The sequence below is a fragment of the Melanostigma gelatinosum genome (genome assembly GCF_949748355.1).
Source record: "Melanostigma gelatinosum genome assembly, chromosome: 18".
NCBI classification, from domain to species: domain Eukaryota; kingdom Metazoa; phylum Chordata; class Actinopteri; order Perciformes; family Zoarcidae; genus Melanostigma; species Melanostigma gelatinosum.
Genome location: NC_136651.1, coordinates 16,285,671 through 16,303,423, shown reverse-complemented (window position 1 = coordinate 16,303,423; position 17,753 = coordinate 16,285,671). Strand labels below are relative to the sequence as shown.

At 44.8% G+C, this 17,753-nt stretch overlaps 1 protein-coding gene across 2 annotated transcripts in view; it reads left to right on the top strand.

The window, feature by feature from the left end:
- grin1a (glutamate receptor, ionotropic, N-methyl D-aspartate 1a) overlaps positions 1–13,800 on the top strand; it is a 31,610-nt gene extending 17,810 nt beyond the window's left edge. Inside the window, exons 12-21 of one of the 2 annotated variants that reach the window (XM_079289725.1) lie at positions 283–447; positions 901–1,019; positions 1,390–1,502; positions 2,074–2,222; positions 2,360–2,517; positions 3,048–3,209; positions 3,523–3,632; positions 3,982–4,127; positions 4,387–4,437; positions 11,751–13,800. In XM_079289725.1, the coding sequence (XP_079145851.1) occupies positions 283–447; positions 901–1,019; positions 1,390–1,502; positions 2,074–2,222; positions 2,360–2,517; positions 3,048–3,209; positions 3,523–3,632; positions 3,982–4,127; positions 4,387–4,437; positions 11,751–11,819 (1,242 nt within the window). In that variant the 3' untranslated portion in view covers positions 11,820–13,800. The remainder of the gene's footprint in view (positions 1–282; positions 448–900; positions 1,020–1,389; positions 1,503–2,073; positions 2,223–2,359; positions 2,518–3,047; positions 3,210–3,522; positions 3,633–3,981; positions 4,128–4,386; positions 4,438–11,750) is intronic. The other variant, XM_079289726.1, reaches the window with a different exon arrangement.
- The last annotated feature ends 3,953 nt before the right edge of the window (positions 13,801–17,753 follow it).

Sequence of the window (17,753 nt, the reverse complement as noted above, 5' to 3'; positions counted from 1 at the left end):
TCGTTTTTATCTCAAAAGATTTTTTCTGCGAACACATTCATCTCTAACCCAGAAAAGGCCTATCCTGTTGGCATGAATGCATGATCTTATCAATTAGAGAAAATAAGCAGGCTCCCTTCCGTAAGACAGAGACAGTTTTAAAGATGGATGAGGAGCATACCGAGAACTTCTATCCCTACTGGGCTTAACCCAAATCCTTAAAACCTGGAAACATTCTGTGGTCTAGACGACAGCAGGTTGATGGCTGATTCTCATGTTAACACCTTCCTTTTGGGGCCTCAGGTGAACAACAGTAACAAGAAAGAGTGGAATGGCATGATGGGAGAGCTCCTGGGGGGCCTGGCTGACATGATTGTAGCCCCACTGACTATAAACAACGAACGAGCCCAGTACATCGAGTTCTCCAAACCCTTTAAATATCAAGGCCTCACCATCCTTGTTAAAAAGGTAAGTGTCCACCTCTAGCCCATTCGGTGCTCTATGGAGACAAACAACCACTGCGGAGTTGTACTTAATGTCCACTGTGTTATTTCCAGGTATCAATTAGTTTTCATTCATTTACATATTCTATTGAAATAATAATAATCTCTTAGCACACTGTGCTCATTCCTTTTCGCCCGTTATTATTATGAGGCAGTGCTGACTTTTCAAGTAAGTCAGCCATGACCGTGTGTCTTTTAACACAAATGAATGCCACCTTGAAGTTTGTTGGGATTGACTACACAACTCAAGCAAATCTCAAGAGGCAAAATGGTCAGCAAATATGTAAAAATGCACACGGGTTGAAAACGTCAGATAACCATTGAAACAGACACATTATGTCACTCTATAATATGCAAACGTGACGTCATCGAAGCTGTTGATGATCAATCGAATACTAACTGCGTTGTGTGTTTGCAGGAAATCCCTCGCAGTACGCTGGACTCGTTCATGCAGCCGTTCCAAAGCACGCTGTGGCTGCTGGTGGGTCTTTCGGTGCATGTGGTGGCGGTGATGCTTTACCTACTAGACCGGTTCAGGTACAAGGGGGACCTGTGTGTGTGTGTGTGTGTGTGTGTGTATGCTTGTGCCCATGTGTGTGTCATGACTCATGACTGAATCAGTGAATACATGTGTGCGTACATGTGTGTACATGCACCCCCGAGCGCTGCAGATCTTCCCTCGGTGTGGACAGGAAGGCAGACAGAGGTGAAGATTGGCTCCAACCATCCCACCGCTCTGTCCCTGTGCCGCCGTCTCTGTCTCTTTTCTTTCCCAGTTTGTTTCCCCTCTTGCTTTGCTCGCTCATGTTCCCCTTCCCTCCCCCCCCCCCTGCCTGGGGTCCCACCTACAGGTTCTCTGCAGTTTCTCATTTTATCTTCTGCAACACACCCAATTTCTTCCCTCTAGCCCATTTGGAAGATTTAAAGTAAACAGTGAAGAGGAAGAAGAAGATGCCCTCACCTTATCATCTGCTATGTGGTTCTCCTGGGGAGTGTTGCTGAACTCTGGAATCGGGGAAGGTGAGATTAAATAAATAATAATTACTGTAAATCTCCAAATCATCCCTTATTCACTCGTAAATGTTGCCTTTCTCCCAGAACACTGTAATGCTGTTGAGTACTTTGGTCTTTACACAGTTTTGCGGTCGTATAAAGACCAAAATCAAGGCGTTTGTGGCTCCAGCCGATGCCTCACTGTCATGTTTTTCTTTGAGGATGAGACATTAATTCCTTTCAAATCACATTTTGCAAAGAAAGACGGTGATGCGGCTCGTCTTTTAACAGTTTATACCTGTTGCCTTGGCTTGTTTCATTTGTCTTCCAGTTTCCCTTGTCATATCTGGTATTTTTAGAGGGCTGTATTTTCATTTCTTTTGCAAAAGTTACGCAATTTTTAATGCGAGCAAAGGGTTTATTTTAACAAACTCAAAACTGTAATGTATAAGTGAATGATCGTTTGCATCAGTAGTTGTAACAGAAGTAGCAGTGTTATGGGTTATTAGCAGTATCCAGCTAACTACCCTGCATAACTATCCAATTAGATATTGGAAGTTACTGAACTGGAAACCTGAACCTTGAACTCACCACACAGGTGCGCCGCGCAGCTTCTCAGCGAGAATCCTGGGTATGGTGTGGGCCGGATTTGCCATGATCATTGTAGCTTCTTATACTGCCAACCTGGCTGCCTTCCTGGTGTTGGACCGACCTGAGGAGCGTATCACCGGCATCAACGACCCAAGAGTGAGTGCAGGGTCATTGTAGACCATGGTACCACACAACAACACAACAACATTTTCATCAACATGAAAAAATATAAATACCTTTTAAAATGAATTAGTCATTGCTCAACTGCGTCTTGTCCCTGTCTCTTTGTGAAGCTGAGAAACCCATCCGACAAGTTCATCTACGCCACGGTGAAGCAGAGCTCCGTGGACATCTATTTCCGGCGGCAGGTGGAGCTTAGCACCATGTACCGCCACATGGAGAAGCACAACTATGAGAGTGCCGCCGAGGCTATCCAGGCCGTGCGTGACAAGTGAGTCTCGGCCAGGCTGGGCCGACCAGAGCACGAGTCGGCCGGCTGCTCGACCTATCAGACACACAGACCAGGGCCAGTTCAGTTATGCTCAGTGGGGTGAGGGTCATGGACCTCCGGGCCAGGCGGAAGCGGCAGGACTTACTGCGGCGTTCCCACTGATCCGGGCCCATCGCCCAGCCACGACAGACATCAGGGACAAGAGCAGGTGTGGATGTGTCAACAGCACTGGCACCAGTGTAAGGTTAAGCTAACATTGAGTGGAGGAGCACCCTTTTTCAGGTTGTACCCAGACGAACATCTTTGAGATGGGTGGAATCCAATTGGGGGACGTGCCCTCACCCATCTGGCATTGGATTTCATTTGGGCCATAAGCAGCGGTAGAGATTGCTGGTAAACGCTGAATGACACACACGATCTGGTGTGTGTGAGAGAGAGAGAGAGGGGTGGGAGCCGTAAATGTGTATGTAAATCATTGTACTGTTGCACCGTAACCCCCCCCTTTCCTCCTCCCTCCCTCTCCCCCACAGCAAGCTGCATGCTTTCATCTGGGACTCTGCGGTGCTGGAGTTTGAGGCCTCGCAGAAGTGCGACCTGGTGACCACGGGAGAGCTGTTTTTCCGCTCTGGCTTTGGCATTGGCATGCGCAAGGACAGCCCATGGAAACAGAATGTGTCCCTGGCCATTCTCAGGTCTGTCCCAGCCGAAGCTGCATTACTCGTATGACTTTCTTTCTTTTTTTGTTGTTGGTTTCTTGTCAATATGATTTCACGGTCACGTACTGACCATTTATAGCCATTCAATACATTGCCTTGTGTTACATTTACTGTTTCTGTGTCTCCTGCTCCTCTCTTGTGTGTTCGTCTTTGTCCAGTTATTGTCTGTCCTGCTGTCTCAGTCTCATTGTTGTTGCTTTCTGGGAGTGAGCGGCTCGGATTTTCCGCCGTATTCGCGGCGCACATTAACTTTGTCACCTCTCTCCCCACCAACCCCAACCCCCTGCAGTTCTCATGAGAATGGCTTCATGGAAGACCTAGATAAAACCTGGGTGAGATACCAGGAGTGTGACTCACGGAGCAATGCCCCAGCCACACTCACCTTTGAAAACATGGCAGGTATGGTCCATTAAGGCGTAGAGGAAGCGTTAAAAGTGATTGGACAAAAACTGCAGTGGTAAGGTACTGTAGCCCTTTTTTGTCCAATACCTTTACAAAATCGTTGTTTTAGTGTCAGCGTGCTCTGTGGAAGTGTGCCGTACAGTATCTTGTGCTGTGGCTTTGTGCGGTTGTGGTCTTCTGTTAATATTGTGTGGGTTGCAGCTGCTTGGAGAAGAAAGAGGGGCTGCCGCCGAGCATGACGGACAGACCGTGCATTCATGCTCGGTGGGCGCGGCGGGGTTGTAGACCAGCAGCTCATGCTTCTCCACCTCTCTTCTCTGTCTGTTTGTCTGTCCCTTACCAACAGGGGTCTTCATGCTAGTGGCAGGAGGAATAGCTGCAGGGATCTTCCTAATCTTCATTGAAATCGCCTATAAGCGGCATAAAGACGCCCGCAGGAAGCAGATGCAGCTCGCCTTTGCGGCGGTCAATGTTTGGAGGAAGAACCTGCAGGTAGGATTGATCCCCTCTGCTCGCTCACACCCAGGGTGGAAAGGCCGAGGCTGGGGCGGCAAGAGAGCCGACAGAGTGTCTCTCTGCCTCTTTTGGGAGCTTTTCATTTTTGCACATCAGTGGTGGTGAGACTGCCAGATCACCGTATGAGAAAAGCGAGATTTCCGATGCCTTTGTGCACTGTAAGGCATCCTCAGTGGCCACCGTGTAGATCCTAACAGTTCCCAGAGGCCAACGTGTCTCTTGTGTGTGCCTGCAGGACACTCAGGAGGCCTCTGGAAGTCAAGATGTGGTCGGGACCCCCTCATTAGTATGTAGCTAAGTAGCAGAGCCATATCCACCCCCCCATGCCAGCTCTCGCTGATAGAGTAACAGTAGGACGATTACCCTTGTGACCCTCCGACGTGATGGACATCCAAATTAAAACTTCACCTCCCACATCCATGGCATGACCTAGCATTCTCTAAGCTGCTGCTCTGTCGCTGATACTCTTCATAAGGTCAGATGACGTGGACATGGAAAGCCAACGTAAAAAAAGGAGCAAATGTCCTCGCGTGAAAACAATAAGAACAGTAATTTACAGTTGATGCACTTTGATCGCTTCATCATTGATGGCCTTCAGTCTGAAGGCCATACAAAACAACAGCCAGGAGCTAACAATGCAAATAGAGCATAAAGACTAAAATCAATGCCTTGGCCCGATCACGCCGCAGCGACTCTCCCAGCATGTCAGCATAACTATAAATGCTACAGTGTGCAATATGTCTCCACTGCAGTGTCCATAATGCAGACACAAAATATGGAGTTTCTTCAGGATGCAATCAGAATCAGGTGGCAATTTAAGGCCAGTCAAAAAATGTTTAACTTGCCCAAGTGGTATCTAGCCATGCAGATACTTTTGGTTTAATGTGCCGAACTCCTGCCTCAAAACCAATACAATTTGAGGTGAGTTGAATTGAATCTGAGTCGAAGACATCTGCATGGTAATTACTACTCGGAGTAAATTATTTTCACTGCTTTGTCATTTGAGTGACGCAACCCTCTTTGAGCTGCAATAAAGCAGTAAGTTCCTCCACTCAGCTGACAAAGAACATGATTTGCCTCACGTTTTCCAACGCAATCAAACGCAGCCGTGACGCGCCTCCACCGCCCACACACCCCTCCTTTCCTTTTATTCTTGATGGTTTCACTCCCTGATTGGATCGCTCGGAGGTTGCAGCACGTTTAACGACCATGTCACACTGTGAATTGCGCTTACGGCCTGCTACTGTAAACCTTGCACCAAAGCTCAGTGTTGGGCCCTGCTGAATAGAGACAGCAGGGCTGGAGGAAGGAACGGTATGAAATCACATGTGCCTGTCAGCAAATCGATGTCCTTTCCGAGAGTGTCTGCCATCGACCTGATCGATGTATGTAACTGTCGTGAGTGTCCTCACGTGGATGTGCGTTCAGCAGACGAATGCATGCAGGGGGCGGGGGGGGAATCATCACTGAGAAAGGAGAGGGACACACTAAACTGCCCGAAGAGCAGCACGTTTCAGCTCCGTGTCAGCAACGATCACGTTCATTTCTCTGCACCGCTGAACAAAGATGGCTCATGCATGCTCATGCTTGCTCATCGACCGTCCCTGTGGGCCCCTCCGGCTCAATCAACGGACCACACACGGTCTTCACCGCCCTAAATAGAACCGGGGTAGAATAGAATAGAAATAGAATAGAAATGGGGTCTCATGCAAAAGAGTGCAGAGGGAGCCCGCAAAGTCAAGTCGAGCCAATACAATCTGTTCTGTTCGGCGTGAATATTACTTATACTGTTTGGGTGCACTGATGGGATTACGTGATCTAATTTCCCACAAATTAAAAACGACAGCTTAGTTATGTGCGACACAAGCTCATCACGATGGAAAATCTAAGCTCACAGTTTATGTGGCCTCCTCCTTCCTTAGTACGGCAAGCACTGAAACCTGCGGTCCCATTGTTGACATCATTGACTGATTGTGCGTGTATTTGTATGTAATTATATGCTTACACGGCCTCGGTCCGTGCAGTATGCAAAAGCACTGTGCACTGTGCACCCACATACCTCTAAACAAAGACGTAACCTAAGAGAACGTGCACTTCTGACCAACTCAAATTCGTTCATGCACTACATCTCAACTCATCCTCGTTATGCTGTCAATGCTCGAAAGCCCTTGAAATATGAGGTCATCAACGACAACAACACCAACCGTCGCTCCCACATTGCTTTACAAAGAAATGAAGGTGCATGCCTGGTAAGAATTGCACGCCTATGCTGTTCTTTAAGGAGCTGCAGCCACAGAGATGTAGTGGGGGTGAAACTACTGCATCTCGTTTTTTGGTGAGATCATTTCATACAGATTAAAAGAAGAGAAGTGACGTCACTGAGGCATTGATTTTTTTTTTTCCTGAACCAAGCTAGAGTCATACAGTCTGACTTTCTCTATTTACTAACATGAGATGTCATCTTCCAACAGGAAAAGTATTTTACTCACCGTCACCTGCAATAAAAATCGAGTGATGCCGTGCACCCATCATTCCCCGACCAGCTCTCATCTATCGTCCACGCCAGCTAACGCCTGCTCGCCACCTGATATCGAGTCATTAGGGGTTTGAGAGAGAAAGCGCTGGTTGGCGGGCTGATGGGTGATACAAATGTGCCCAAAAAGTGCCTAGTCATGTGACCTGATGAAAAAGGATGTACTGTGGGGACCAGTACTGGCCAGGATTGATTTTTCATGCTATTTGTTTTGTGTTTACTTACTTCTTTGTTCCTCCCCCTCCCCTTTTTTTAACTCCTTCTCTCCATCCATAAAACATTTTGGCATGTTGAAATTCACACCACACTGCCCCGCCCGGCTAAAGGGCCTCCCTCCCTGCAACTACTCGCTCATCCTTCACTTATACTTTACCAACATCCACCTTAGAGCGCTTTATTATTTTAGAAATAGCACCCGTTAGCCTCCATCTGCTCAGATCATTATGAAATTAAGCATACAGAGTTGCAAATCTTTTTTTTGCACTTTGACTTTGATTAAGAATATGATTTGCAGCTGGATCACCATTCCTTTAAAAATCTCTTTTTTTTCTAATGCACTTTTTCCTTATTCTCCATCCCATTCCCTGTGTGTGGGGTGAATTTCCATTATACCACTTTCAGGTATAATGTCTTTAAATGGGCTTCAATTACTGACTTTTGTCGCTGTTGTTTTCCCTCTTTGATATGCATTGTAGTGGCCTCCGATACTGCAGACTTTTTATACCTGCCTGGCTTTGGATGTGGATGTTTGCTTTGCTAGTCTTTTCTTAAACTATGCGCCCTTTTTGGTTCCCTTGGCTTTTGCTTAAGGATCATCTTTAAAGTAATAACGATCAAGGATGGAAATTTATTTTATTTTCCTTTTCTCCCCCTATGCAGCCCTCTTCCTCTCTAGAGACTCAGGATGTAAGAATACCTTAATATGAGTTTTTATTTATTTATTTTTTTGCACACAAACACCCAGTTATTGTGCTGAGAGTAGCTGTGGGGCACTCTGGTGGTATGAGGGAGGGAGGGCACCAAATTGGGTCGCCGTCTTGTAAGGGTACGGTTAAAACTGACTCTTGCTTTATTTTGCCACATATCTTTTTATTTATTTAAATGTGAATGCATTTCTAAATGTCTTCCAGAGCTCTGACCTCGGTCACAACCGAGTACAGAGCAGTTTCTAGATACTTTCGTAAAGTCATACCTCTTTAGTTGTTTTAATTACAATGTAAGATCACTTGTGTGTTAAGATGAGAACATTGCAACTGTGTGTTCAGGCCATTGCGAGCATGCAGGCAGAATACAACATAGGTATCACACCCACTGACATCTTTACTAGTCATCCCTCATTCCAATGCATTCCTTGGGGCCGGGTGAATGTGTCAGCACATTCTTAGAGGACTGCCGTGTCATCCTGTGCAGACCCAGTGTGGCAATGGCCCATAACAATGTAGACGAATGCCCTCACTCTCACATCTAACAGGCTTTATCCCTTTCTTTCTCCCCCTTGGTGCATTTTTACACTTCCAACCGCTGTAGTCTTTCTCACGAGGACCCTCCCTCTATTTAGATGTTGTAAAATAAGGTGATTTACTGGGGTGGCGGGTGGTTGGTGGCAAGAGAGGAAGGGTGAGACTGAAAACCACGGTTATCACCCCAGCCAAAAGGACATGAATAATGTTTCTACATATATTCATTTTAGGATAGGAAAAGTGGTAGAGCAGAGCCCGACCCCCAAAAGAAAGCCTCTTTTAGGTCCATCAGTACCACCTTGGCCTCCAGCATCAAGAGACGTAGGTCCTCCAAAGACACGGTAAGGAGACGAAGAAGCAACATCTTCCCCTGTTTATTCTCCCCTCGCTCTCCTCGTCCTCGTCCTCCTCTGTCTCTACTCTCACCCCTCTCCTTTCTCCTCCTCTGTCCTCTCTGCCCACATCTCCATATCCGACCGCGAGGGAGTCCCATGTTCCACTCACTCACCCATTTCCACACGGCTCCGCGGCCTCTGCCACGTGTCTGTCCGTTCACCATCAATCAGCCATCACCATTTAGCATCTGTAGGTCCCCCACAGGCCGAAAGGGCATCAGTGCAGGGACTCAGGTCAGGCCAGGAGCTCGGCTCTGGATTTCTTTGGGGCAGGGTGTTTTGATGGGGTTAGTGGCGTGTTTCTTCTGGAGGTGGGGGTTGGGGACAAAAGCACGCAGTCTGCCGGTGGTGTTTTGTCTTGCGCTGCTCTTCCTCCCTGCCTCTGGTTTGGACGTGGACTCTGGCGATTGTGTGCTGTTGTTGGTGGCGTTGTGGTGTGTGTACCGTACTGAAGCGTACAAGATATATTTGTGTTTGTGTCCCGTCATTTTGACTGCTTGATCCTTTTGTATATCCATCGTTTCTTTGCACCAATCCGACCCCCTACTCCCTTCGTTTTGGCTTTCTTCAGCCACTGTCGTTTCGCTTTTGGTTTGATATGCATGCGCTGTTGTTTTTGTCCATTTTTTCCAAAAATCCATTTCCAAGGTTGTCGTGATGGTCGGTCCTCCTGAGAAGAAAAAACTAATGTGTTATCTTACTTTTCAACATGTCTATTTCAGGATTGCACTCATGGATTTATATTAATCTATTTACTTTTTGCTTTGTCATATTTTATTTGTCATAATTCCCGTTTATTTTCCAGTGTCCTTGTGGTCGGAACTGTGCATGCCTCTTTCAGGGTGTATTTCCAGGTGGCGATGACGGTCTTCTTATCCGTTTTAAATATTGTTTTGTTTGTTACGAACTACAAACTCTGTGATTTCGAGATTCAGACTCTCACTGTGTTACAAATACAAGCTTTTCTTCTTTTGTGTTTTGCTAAATCACCATCTCTTTGCTTGACTCCGTTGTTGCAGCACAATGAGAGTGTCAGGTTTCCGCCATTCCTTCGCAGTTCAGTTGAAAAAGCTCTTCCCGTTGCGGTCGGGAGCTTGTACTCCACGAGCTCGGAGTCCTCTAACAAACCAGTGACCCGCGGTCGTTTGTGCCCAGCTGCTCCGCAACACATAGCTGGTCGCTAACCAAATCTGGCATGAGAGAAAAACAACATAGCACGGACACCTTCACAGAAAGGCCTCTGCACCAACATTGTGTTTTCAATGTGTTTCCCAGGGGAGATGTAGGCAGCTAAGCTAACGGTCTCAAAGTAAAAACTTGTTTGTGTGTTTTTATTTGACCTCCTGTCTTTCTCTTGTTTGTTTTTTTGTCATGGATGTTTCTCGAACCAAACCACCTGTACTCGCCCCTGGAGGTTTCTCAATAGACTTGGTTTGAAGAGAAGAAGAGTGGGATCACCATTGTCAATGTGGTTTCGAAGCCCTATAGCTGTGGAAACACATATTTCTTAAATGGCTCAAATAAAACAGGATTTAGCGCAATGAAAAAAAGATGCTCCAATTGAAGGATTTCCCATCCCCAGTCTTCGACCATTATTTTTGATTTTATATAAATGTTCTTCTTTTATATTAATGGATATCAATGGACTTGAGTGTCAGTGTCCCTCACCCACATGCCACACTGCTCCTCTCTCCCTCTTGCAAGCATGCCGACGACTGTAACTGTCATAGCTGTAGTAACGGTAGCCGAAACCATCGTTGTAGCTCCACATTAACAAGGATCACCATACTGAATACGTAGCTTTATAGCCAGTAACTGTGGTTGTGATGTCAGTGAGGTGTCTCTCTTTTGCTGGTCCACTTGACCCCCAATAGGGTGCGCTGTTAGCGGGCCCTCAAGGTACAAGACGTGAGGAGACCCCCCAATAAGGGGCTGTAAGCCATATTATGATGCAACTTGCGGGTCAAGGAGATGAGGGACATCCACTCTGACCCCAGTTTCATCCAGAAGATTTGACCTTTGACTCGTCAGTCTGGATGTCGCCCCATCTGCCAGCATGTTGGTTGCATCATAGCAGCTTCTGAAGCTCATAATGCTTGAATGTATTGGCTCAGCTAAACGCGAGAGGCACGTCAAACCTAAGATCTTGCTGAATTGAGAAAGACCAAAAACAATAAAAACTGTGTCCATTTGAGACGGGTACACTGAGGCAAGACTCTTCAGTGTTTTGGTTCGGCAATGTACATTTTTAGGGCATTGACGAACGAAAGGATGTTCTCTACACATTGGAAATCAGGAAACAGGCTTTTCCCAACTTAGCGCTGTGGGTCAGGATTATGATTGGCATTTTGGAAATCACAGTAAACAAGTTTATTACTCCACCCACTGTGTTCCAAAACACGACGCTATTACACAAGAGAACAGCATGTTTCAAGCTCTTACTCATGATGCACTTGACTATTTTTACATCCAGTCATTGTTTCATTGGGTTTCTATATTTCTTTGCTCGTTAGCAGACTCAGCGTTGCAACAATATGGCTTACACACACACAATCCCCCACACTCAAAAGACTGAAAGGCAAAATCACTGTTGCCATAGCAACTAAGCACCTGCATGGAATCGGGATCTTGTTTTCCCCTCTCAGCATTGTAGACGCCTCTACTTCAACGCGCTCTGCTTTAAAAGAAGCACAGTGAAGCGGGGACTGGACGCAAGAGTCCGGCACAACAGCACTCTGAAATCGACCTGAAAGATTCGTCTCCTCCTCCTCGTGAGATGCTAAAATTAGAGACGCAGTCTGTCTGCATGCGCACAAGATGACTGTGGGGAGATAAATGAGCTGCCTGCTTTACCCATGGATGGAAATTATCACCCATTTTCTTTTCCTAAAAAAAAAAGAAAGGGTGGCTGATTCCAATCTGCTGTTGTCTAGACTCAGGGCCTTATGTCTGCTACTAACCCACCTCAGGCACCGCCAAGCTGCTTTACAAACAATCCCAGCTGAACAGATTCAACAAAAAAAGGCAAAAAGTGAGGTTTGCCTGAGAGGGGTTAGAGAACCCTCCTGCTTCTACATTTCTGCAGAAATGAAGCACAGGTGTTCTTAGAATAAGATGGATGAATATTCTAACATTGCAAAAATGCTGCAATTGTCAAGAAATGACTGTGCCTCTCCTCCTCCCCCCCCCCCATTTCTCTTCATCTCTGCAGCAGTACCCACCCACTGACATCACGGGCCAACTCAACTTGTCTGACCCGTCTGTCAGTACCGTGGTGTAAAAGAGAGGGAGGCACCGAGGGTTCACTCCCCGGGGAGAGAGGAAACGAGACGAGTTAAGGAGGAAGTGGACGAGGAGAGGGTGGGAGAACCCGTCTCCTCGTTCCCTTCGCCGTCGAAGCCGGAGCTTTCATTTCACTGCCTGCCGACGGAGCTTCGAGAGGAAAGTGCTCGCTGAAGAAGTATCTGAAAACACTGAACTTGCACCTTTTTTTGAAAAGTCTGGGTTACCTGGCCTTAGATGTTCGTAGGGTCCCTGAGCATGCACAGAAGAACCAACCCGACTCACATATACAACCTTTTCCTTCTGTATATTAACTTATTTAACCTTGTTTTTGTCCTTTTACTCACAGAAGTTTACTTAATGTTCGATGTTTACTACTTTGAAATTTCCTGACCAGCTGTATAGGTTTAGCAAGCCAGGTTTAGTTTAGTTAAGTTTACGGATTAACCAGATTTGGTGCAAGTACTTTACTAAACATATCACTTATTAGGGCTTAGATACCATAGTAATATCTAGTTTTTCTCAACAACATATACTGCAATACAAAACGTACTGTAAGCTTCAGTGGATATCGAGTAGTTTTTAATGGGAACGACCTGTTTTTAAGCTACATTTTAAAAGGTTTTCAGAAGATGTTTCTTTCATTGAGAAGCACTAATAATGACACTAATAATGAGGATATGACTAATCTTACCATTGAAGATGATGGAAGCATGTATGTGAACAAGAGCTTTATGTATCTGAATGATGAAATAGATAACTGTTATTTTGAAGGCTATGTACCAGATTCTGTAGATGTTTGAAGTGTATCTTTTTCCAATCTGCTAAATGCAGTTTCTTTTTAATTTCTCGTAAGAACTCAGTTCCTTCATCAAAATATGTTAAGCTTTACACTTATTTCTAAAAACAGGTGAAGATATGAAATCACAGAAGTAAGGCTGGTGTATTTACGTCCAAACATGGACGAGACGCTCATGGGTCAGCCATGTCGCTTTTGGGGACGCCCTCTCTCTTCCTCTCTCCTGCCGCAGCAGTCTTTCTCATTTCCAGGCTGTAAAGGGGGTTGCATCAAAGGGCCAGGTTTTTCGTCCAACCAGCACTCGGCCTTTCGTGCAAAACCTCCTTCCATGCGTATAGCGCTGGCGAGCTTTTACACGAAGGAGCCCGAGTGAATTGAAAGCGTGGCCCTAGCTCGAGAGCTTGTGTGCCGGTCTTGGTTAGGTGTCAAAACAGGCCTTTTCCCCGTCTTCTGGAACTGAGAAACCACTGGTGTTTATTGAAAAGACGATCACATCGTGTCCGGTCTCTGGCACTGCATCGCACTTTATGCTGAGGCGTCTACCAAACTGTAAAATAAAGATATTGATCCACCAAGAAACTAGAACAGGATCACTACAACACCAGTCAGACATACTAACTTCTCCACAACATGTTTTGATTTCACAATTGTCTTTTTTTTCTTTCTTTTTTTTTACATAATTTGAAAAAACGTCTTTGTACGAGAAATAATGACACTTTGAAACAACCGCACAAACTGAATTTGTTTTCTAAACCTGAACCAAGAGTTTGCTTCTGGTCATGTTCTCATTCTGGCCTATGCATGCTTACGTGTTACTGCAGTATCAGTGCTTCACTTTGCTTTTGGAGGCGTGTTGTTGCTGTGTACATTCAGCCGAGCTGACTTGAATGAAATGTAAATTCTGGTTCGGTGTAGACGGGGTCGAGGAGATTGCACTGTTTGTGTTACAACTGCAACTGAGAATGTCTAGTCACACACACACACACACTCTCACACACACACACACACACACACACACAACAGTTGTGATACACAGGCATACACTAACACACACAAACACAAAACCCCTTAAGGGAGGGATCACTTGTTTTTCTTACCTTTTCCAGTAAAGATCTTGCATTGAACCATTCCGTTTATACAACTGTAAATAAAATATACTTGCATTGCCAAGTCTAACCAATCCTGTGATTTTACTGTTTTAGGCCTGCAACTAATTATGAATCTGTTTGTTTTGTCATTATTTAGTTAATTGTATAGGATATAAAATGTATTATTTGTACAACCAACAGTCCAAAACGAAGATATTCAATTTACAGTGATACAAAAACAGGAAAGAATAATCAGCATTTCTGCTCGATAAATGACTTGAATTATTAATTGATGATCAGAATTGTTCATTTTCTTCCTTACTAATGGATTATTGAACTCATCATTTCAACACAAAGTAAGTAATCATTTTGTATGTCACCTCCGCAACTGCTATTTTACGAGCTGCGTTACAGTTACAAACAAAACAATGTAAGCACACGCCGTACCGAAAAGAACAATGCATATACACAGAACACTGAGTCAGTGTAATGTCTCGTTTTGGTTATTTGGTCTGCCTTTAGACTGAATGGCCTACTCCTACCTGCGCTTATACCAACCCTTCATATACTGTAAAACTGAGCTGCACTTTTCCAGCAAACAAGCTCAAACAAGCTGAGAGTCTGTCACCTGCCCGACAGGAAGCAGCAGAGAGACAAAGCCAGCGGCTGGTGAGCACGGTCGAGCAACGTGGGCCAGATATTTCCCTCGGGAGTTGTTGGACACCAAATAGAGCTGAAATGAGAGTGAACACTGGACATCAAGTGGAGACAAACATGAGTCCAATGGAATTATTATGTGTCCGTTGAACGTGACTTAAGGCCAATTTGTACTAAGATGTTAGCCATGATAACATATTATTAAGCTAATAGTGTGTCAGCAATGTGTTTCTGTTTCATGGAGTGTCTGACGCTTTGAATAACTGGAAGAAAGAAACCCTAATGCATCCTAAAATGAATAGAGTGAGCATGCAGTTGAATAACTAGGTTTTACTACAGCAGAAATGAATATGTGCAGAGGATATTTGATCTCATTGCATTCCTATCAGGCCTCAGCTGCTCTTTGTGTGTACTGCTTATTAGCAAATGTTAGCATGCCAACATGCAAAACTAAGATGTTTGCTAAACATCAGCATATTAACACTGTCCCTGTGGGCATGTTAGCATCTTAACATTAGCATTTAGCTCAACACACCGCTGTGCTTACGTAAGCCTGTACTGCACAGCCTCACAGTTGGTTGAGACGTGTGGCTATTTTAATGTTGCTTCCACATATTTTAGGCTACCATGTAAAAGCCAACCGACTAGTATGTCATGTTGCATCCGCAGACAAGACAGGAGGTGCTGCAGGTTGTTGATCTTAAATGGACGCACAGGAAATCTTCAGGCTGATTTAACGGTCCATTGACGGTGTGCCCTGATCACTGAACACTTTGTCACGCTCTGTCAGACAGATTGATGTGATTCTGTGTGCCGATTGGTTCTAACGACCTGATTGTAAGTACTGGTATGAACCCTCCGCCAGGGCAGCAGCAGCTCAGTCTGTGGGGACTGGATATGAAACAATCTCTAAATATTGCTGATGCCTCTATATGACCGACAGAAGGAAACGACACCAGGTGCCACCGGGTCGGATTCCGCGTGAAATCCGATTAAATCATGCAGGTTCTCGAGAACCTCCCTCAGCTCAGACTCCAGCTGGGCCTCCAACAACGGCCAACCCACCGCAACAGATCGACCCAGATACGGCTTCGCTGCAGAATTCGACCTGCAGTAGGATGCTCCGGTGGGAGGAGGAGAGCTCAGCGCACGGCAACATCATCTCTTCCTCGGCCAGGAGCAGAGCTTTGCCTCGCTGCTCCCCCGGTCTCTGCTGGAGACCCAAGCCGCATTGCTGGGCCCGCTGGAGAGAAGGCAGGTATGGGAGAACCCAGTGGCGGGCCGTGCATTTTATATCTGGGCCTTCACTGCTGTCCTGCAGCTGAAACACCTCCTACTAACCTCATGATGGCGCCACAGCTACAGTTATTATTTGTTTCTAGGGGTGTAACAATACACGTATTCGTATTAAACCGTTCGGTACGCGGCTTACGAACCAAACAATACGTTTGAATAATACCAATGCATTTGGAAAATTCAGAAGCTTAAATTGTGGGAAATATAATGTTTTCTGCGCTCACGTAGGAGACAACAGGCAGTGTGACCTCTGAACCGGAACAAAAAATAAATAAATAAAAAAAGCTGAGGCACCGCACTTCTGGGAGGCTACGCTAAACTAGCTCAACGGGAAAACAACAGCAGCAACACGCATTCTGCTACACACTCGAGGGCCATTCAGATATTATATCAGGGCTCTCAAACTCATTTTCACTCCGGGCCACATCAGCATCATGGTCGCCCACAAAGGGCCGGTTGTAAATGTAACTACTCGTAACATATTGTTAAATAACTCTCTGCATTCACAGTTTAAAGTAGTCTTCAATGTGCTCACAATACATTTCCATGTTAAATGTACAGTAACCAGCCAAAGAGCTGCTTCTATGACTGTTTAAGTATCTCATAATTTTTACTTTCTATTTCATAATTTTGACTTTCAATCTCATAATTTTGACTTTCTATTTCACAATTTTGACTTTCAATCTCATAATTTTGACTTTCAATTTCATAATTTTGACTGTCAATCTCATCATTTTGACTTTCAATTTCATAAATTTGACTTTCTATCTCAGAATTATGACTTTCTATGATAGTTATGACTTTCTATCGAATAACTTCGACTTTCTATCTCATAATTTCGACTATGGGGATATTTTTATTATTATTAGTCTAATAAAAAAAATTTAAAAAAAAGAGATTTTTTTTTTTGCTGGCGGATTCGCGGGCCACATAAAATGACGTGGCGGGCCGGGAGTTTGAGACCCCTGTATTAGATGTAAAAATTCTCCGTGCTCCTTTCTTTGTTGACAAAGAGTTTCATCCCATGGTTAATTTCAAGTCTAACTTTTAATTATTTTTCCAAAAAAAAAAAATAATAAGAAGAATTTTTTTTAATTTATTTAATTTTTTTGCTGGCGGATTCGCGGGCCACATAAAATGACGTAGCGGGCCTTGAGTTTGACACATGTGATGTAGTGTATTTAACAAAAATTATTAAATGATAAAATAGATATAACTTTGTGATTCTGTTTCGGCCAGCAGAGAAGGCCTTGCTTGCGCTGACGGCCCGCCACTGGGAGAACCAGAACCAGGACTACGTGTAGTATACTGTCAGACCCCTGCTGCAGTACATTGAGAAGCTTTGTAAAGGGACTCTGGTGCTCGGAAACACGAACACTTTTGTCCACTGGGACCGCCAAAATCAACACAAAAGGAAAGTTCCTTGCAGTGACTTTAACTTAACGAATTCAATTAATCAATTAAGATAGATAGATAGATAATATAATAATAACTTCATTAACAGTGTATATTTTGTGATATTGCAAAGGATACAAACATGAAAATGAGCGCCCTGAGTGACAACGTGAGGAATAGCTCAAGTGCGATATTCAGAAGGTCCTTCAAAATTACTCATTATACATTCTGCTAAATTTAGACGGTCTGAATCAGAGTAGAATTCAAGGAAAAATAGACTTTAACTACATGCACAAAGAAAGAACATGCCTCCAGTGAAAACTTCATGTTGTACTTAAAGGCATTCAAATGAGGGCGCAATTTGCAAGTCAAGCTGCATCCATTCACATTCAAATACTGGACTGAAACAACAAGCAGCTCTACAGCACCGCAGTCCAACAGCCTACAAACTGGACCTCTGCCAGACGACACTCCCCTTTTTCTCATTATCATCATTATGAGTCATGTGTTTGTCCTCTCTGAAATAAACAAGGAAGTGATTAGTCTGACACCCTGTAGCTCCAACCTCAGTCACCGGTGAATTTGAATGAGCAGCAGCGGGTAAAACACATTTTTCCCTCCACGGCACCAGTAGCCGTGGTGCTGTTTTCATTCATTGGCGGAGGAGTGCTTGGCTGCGCGGGGAACATACGTTCAC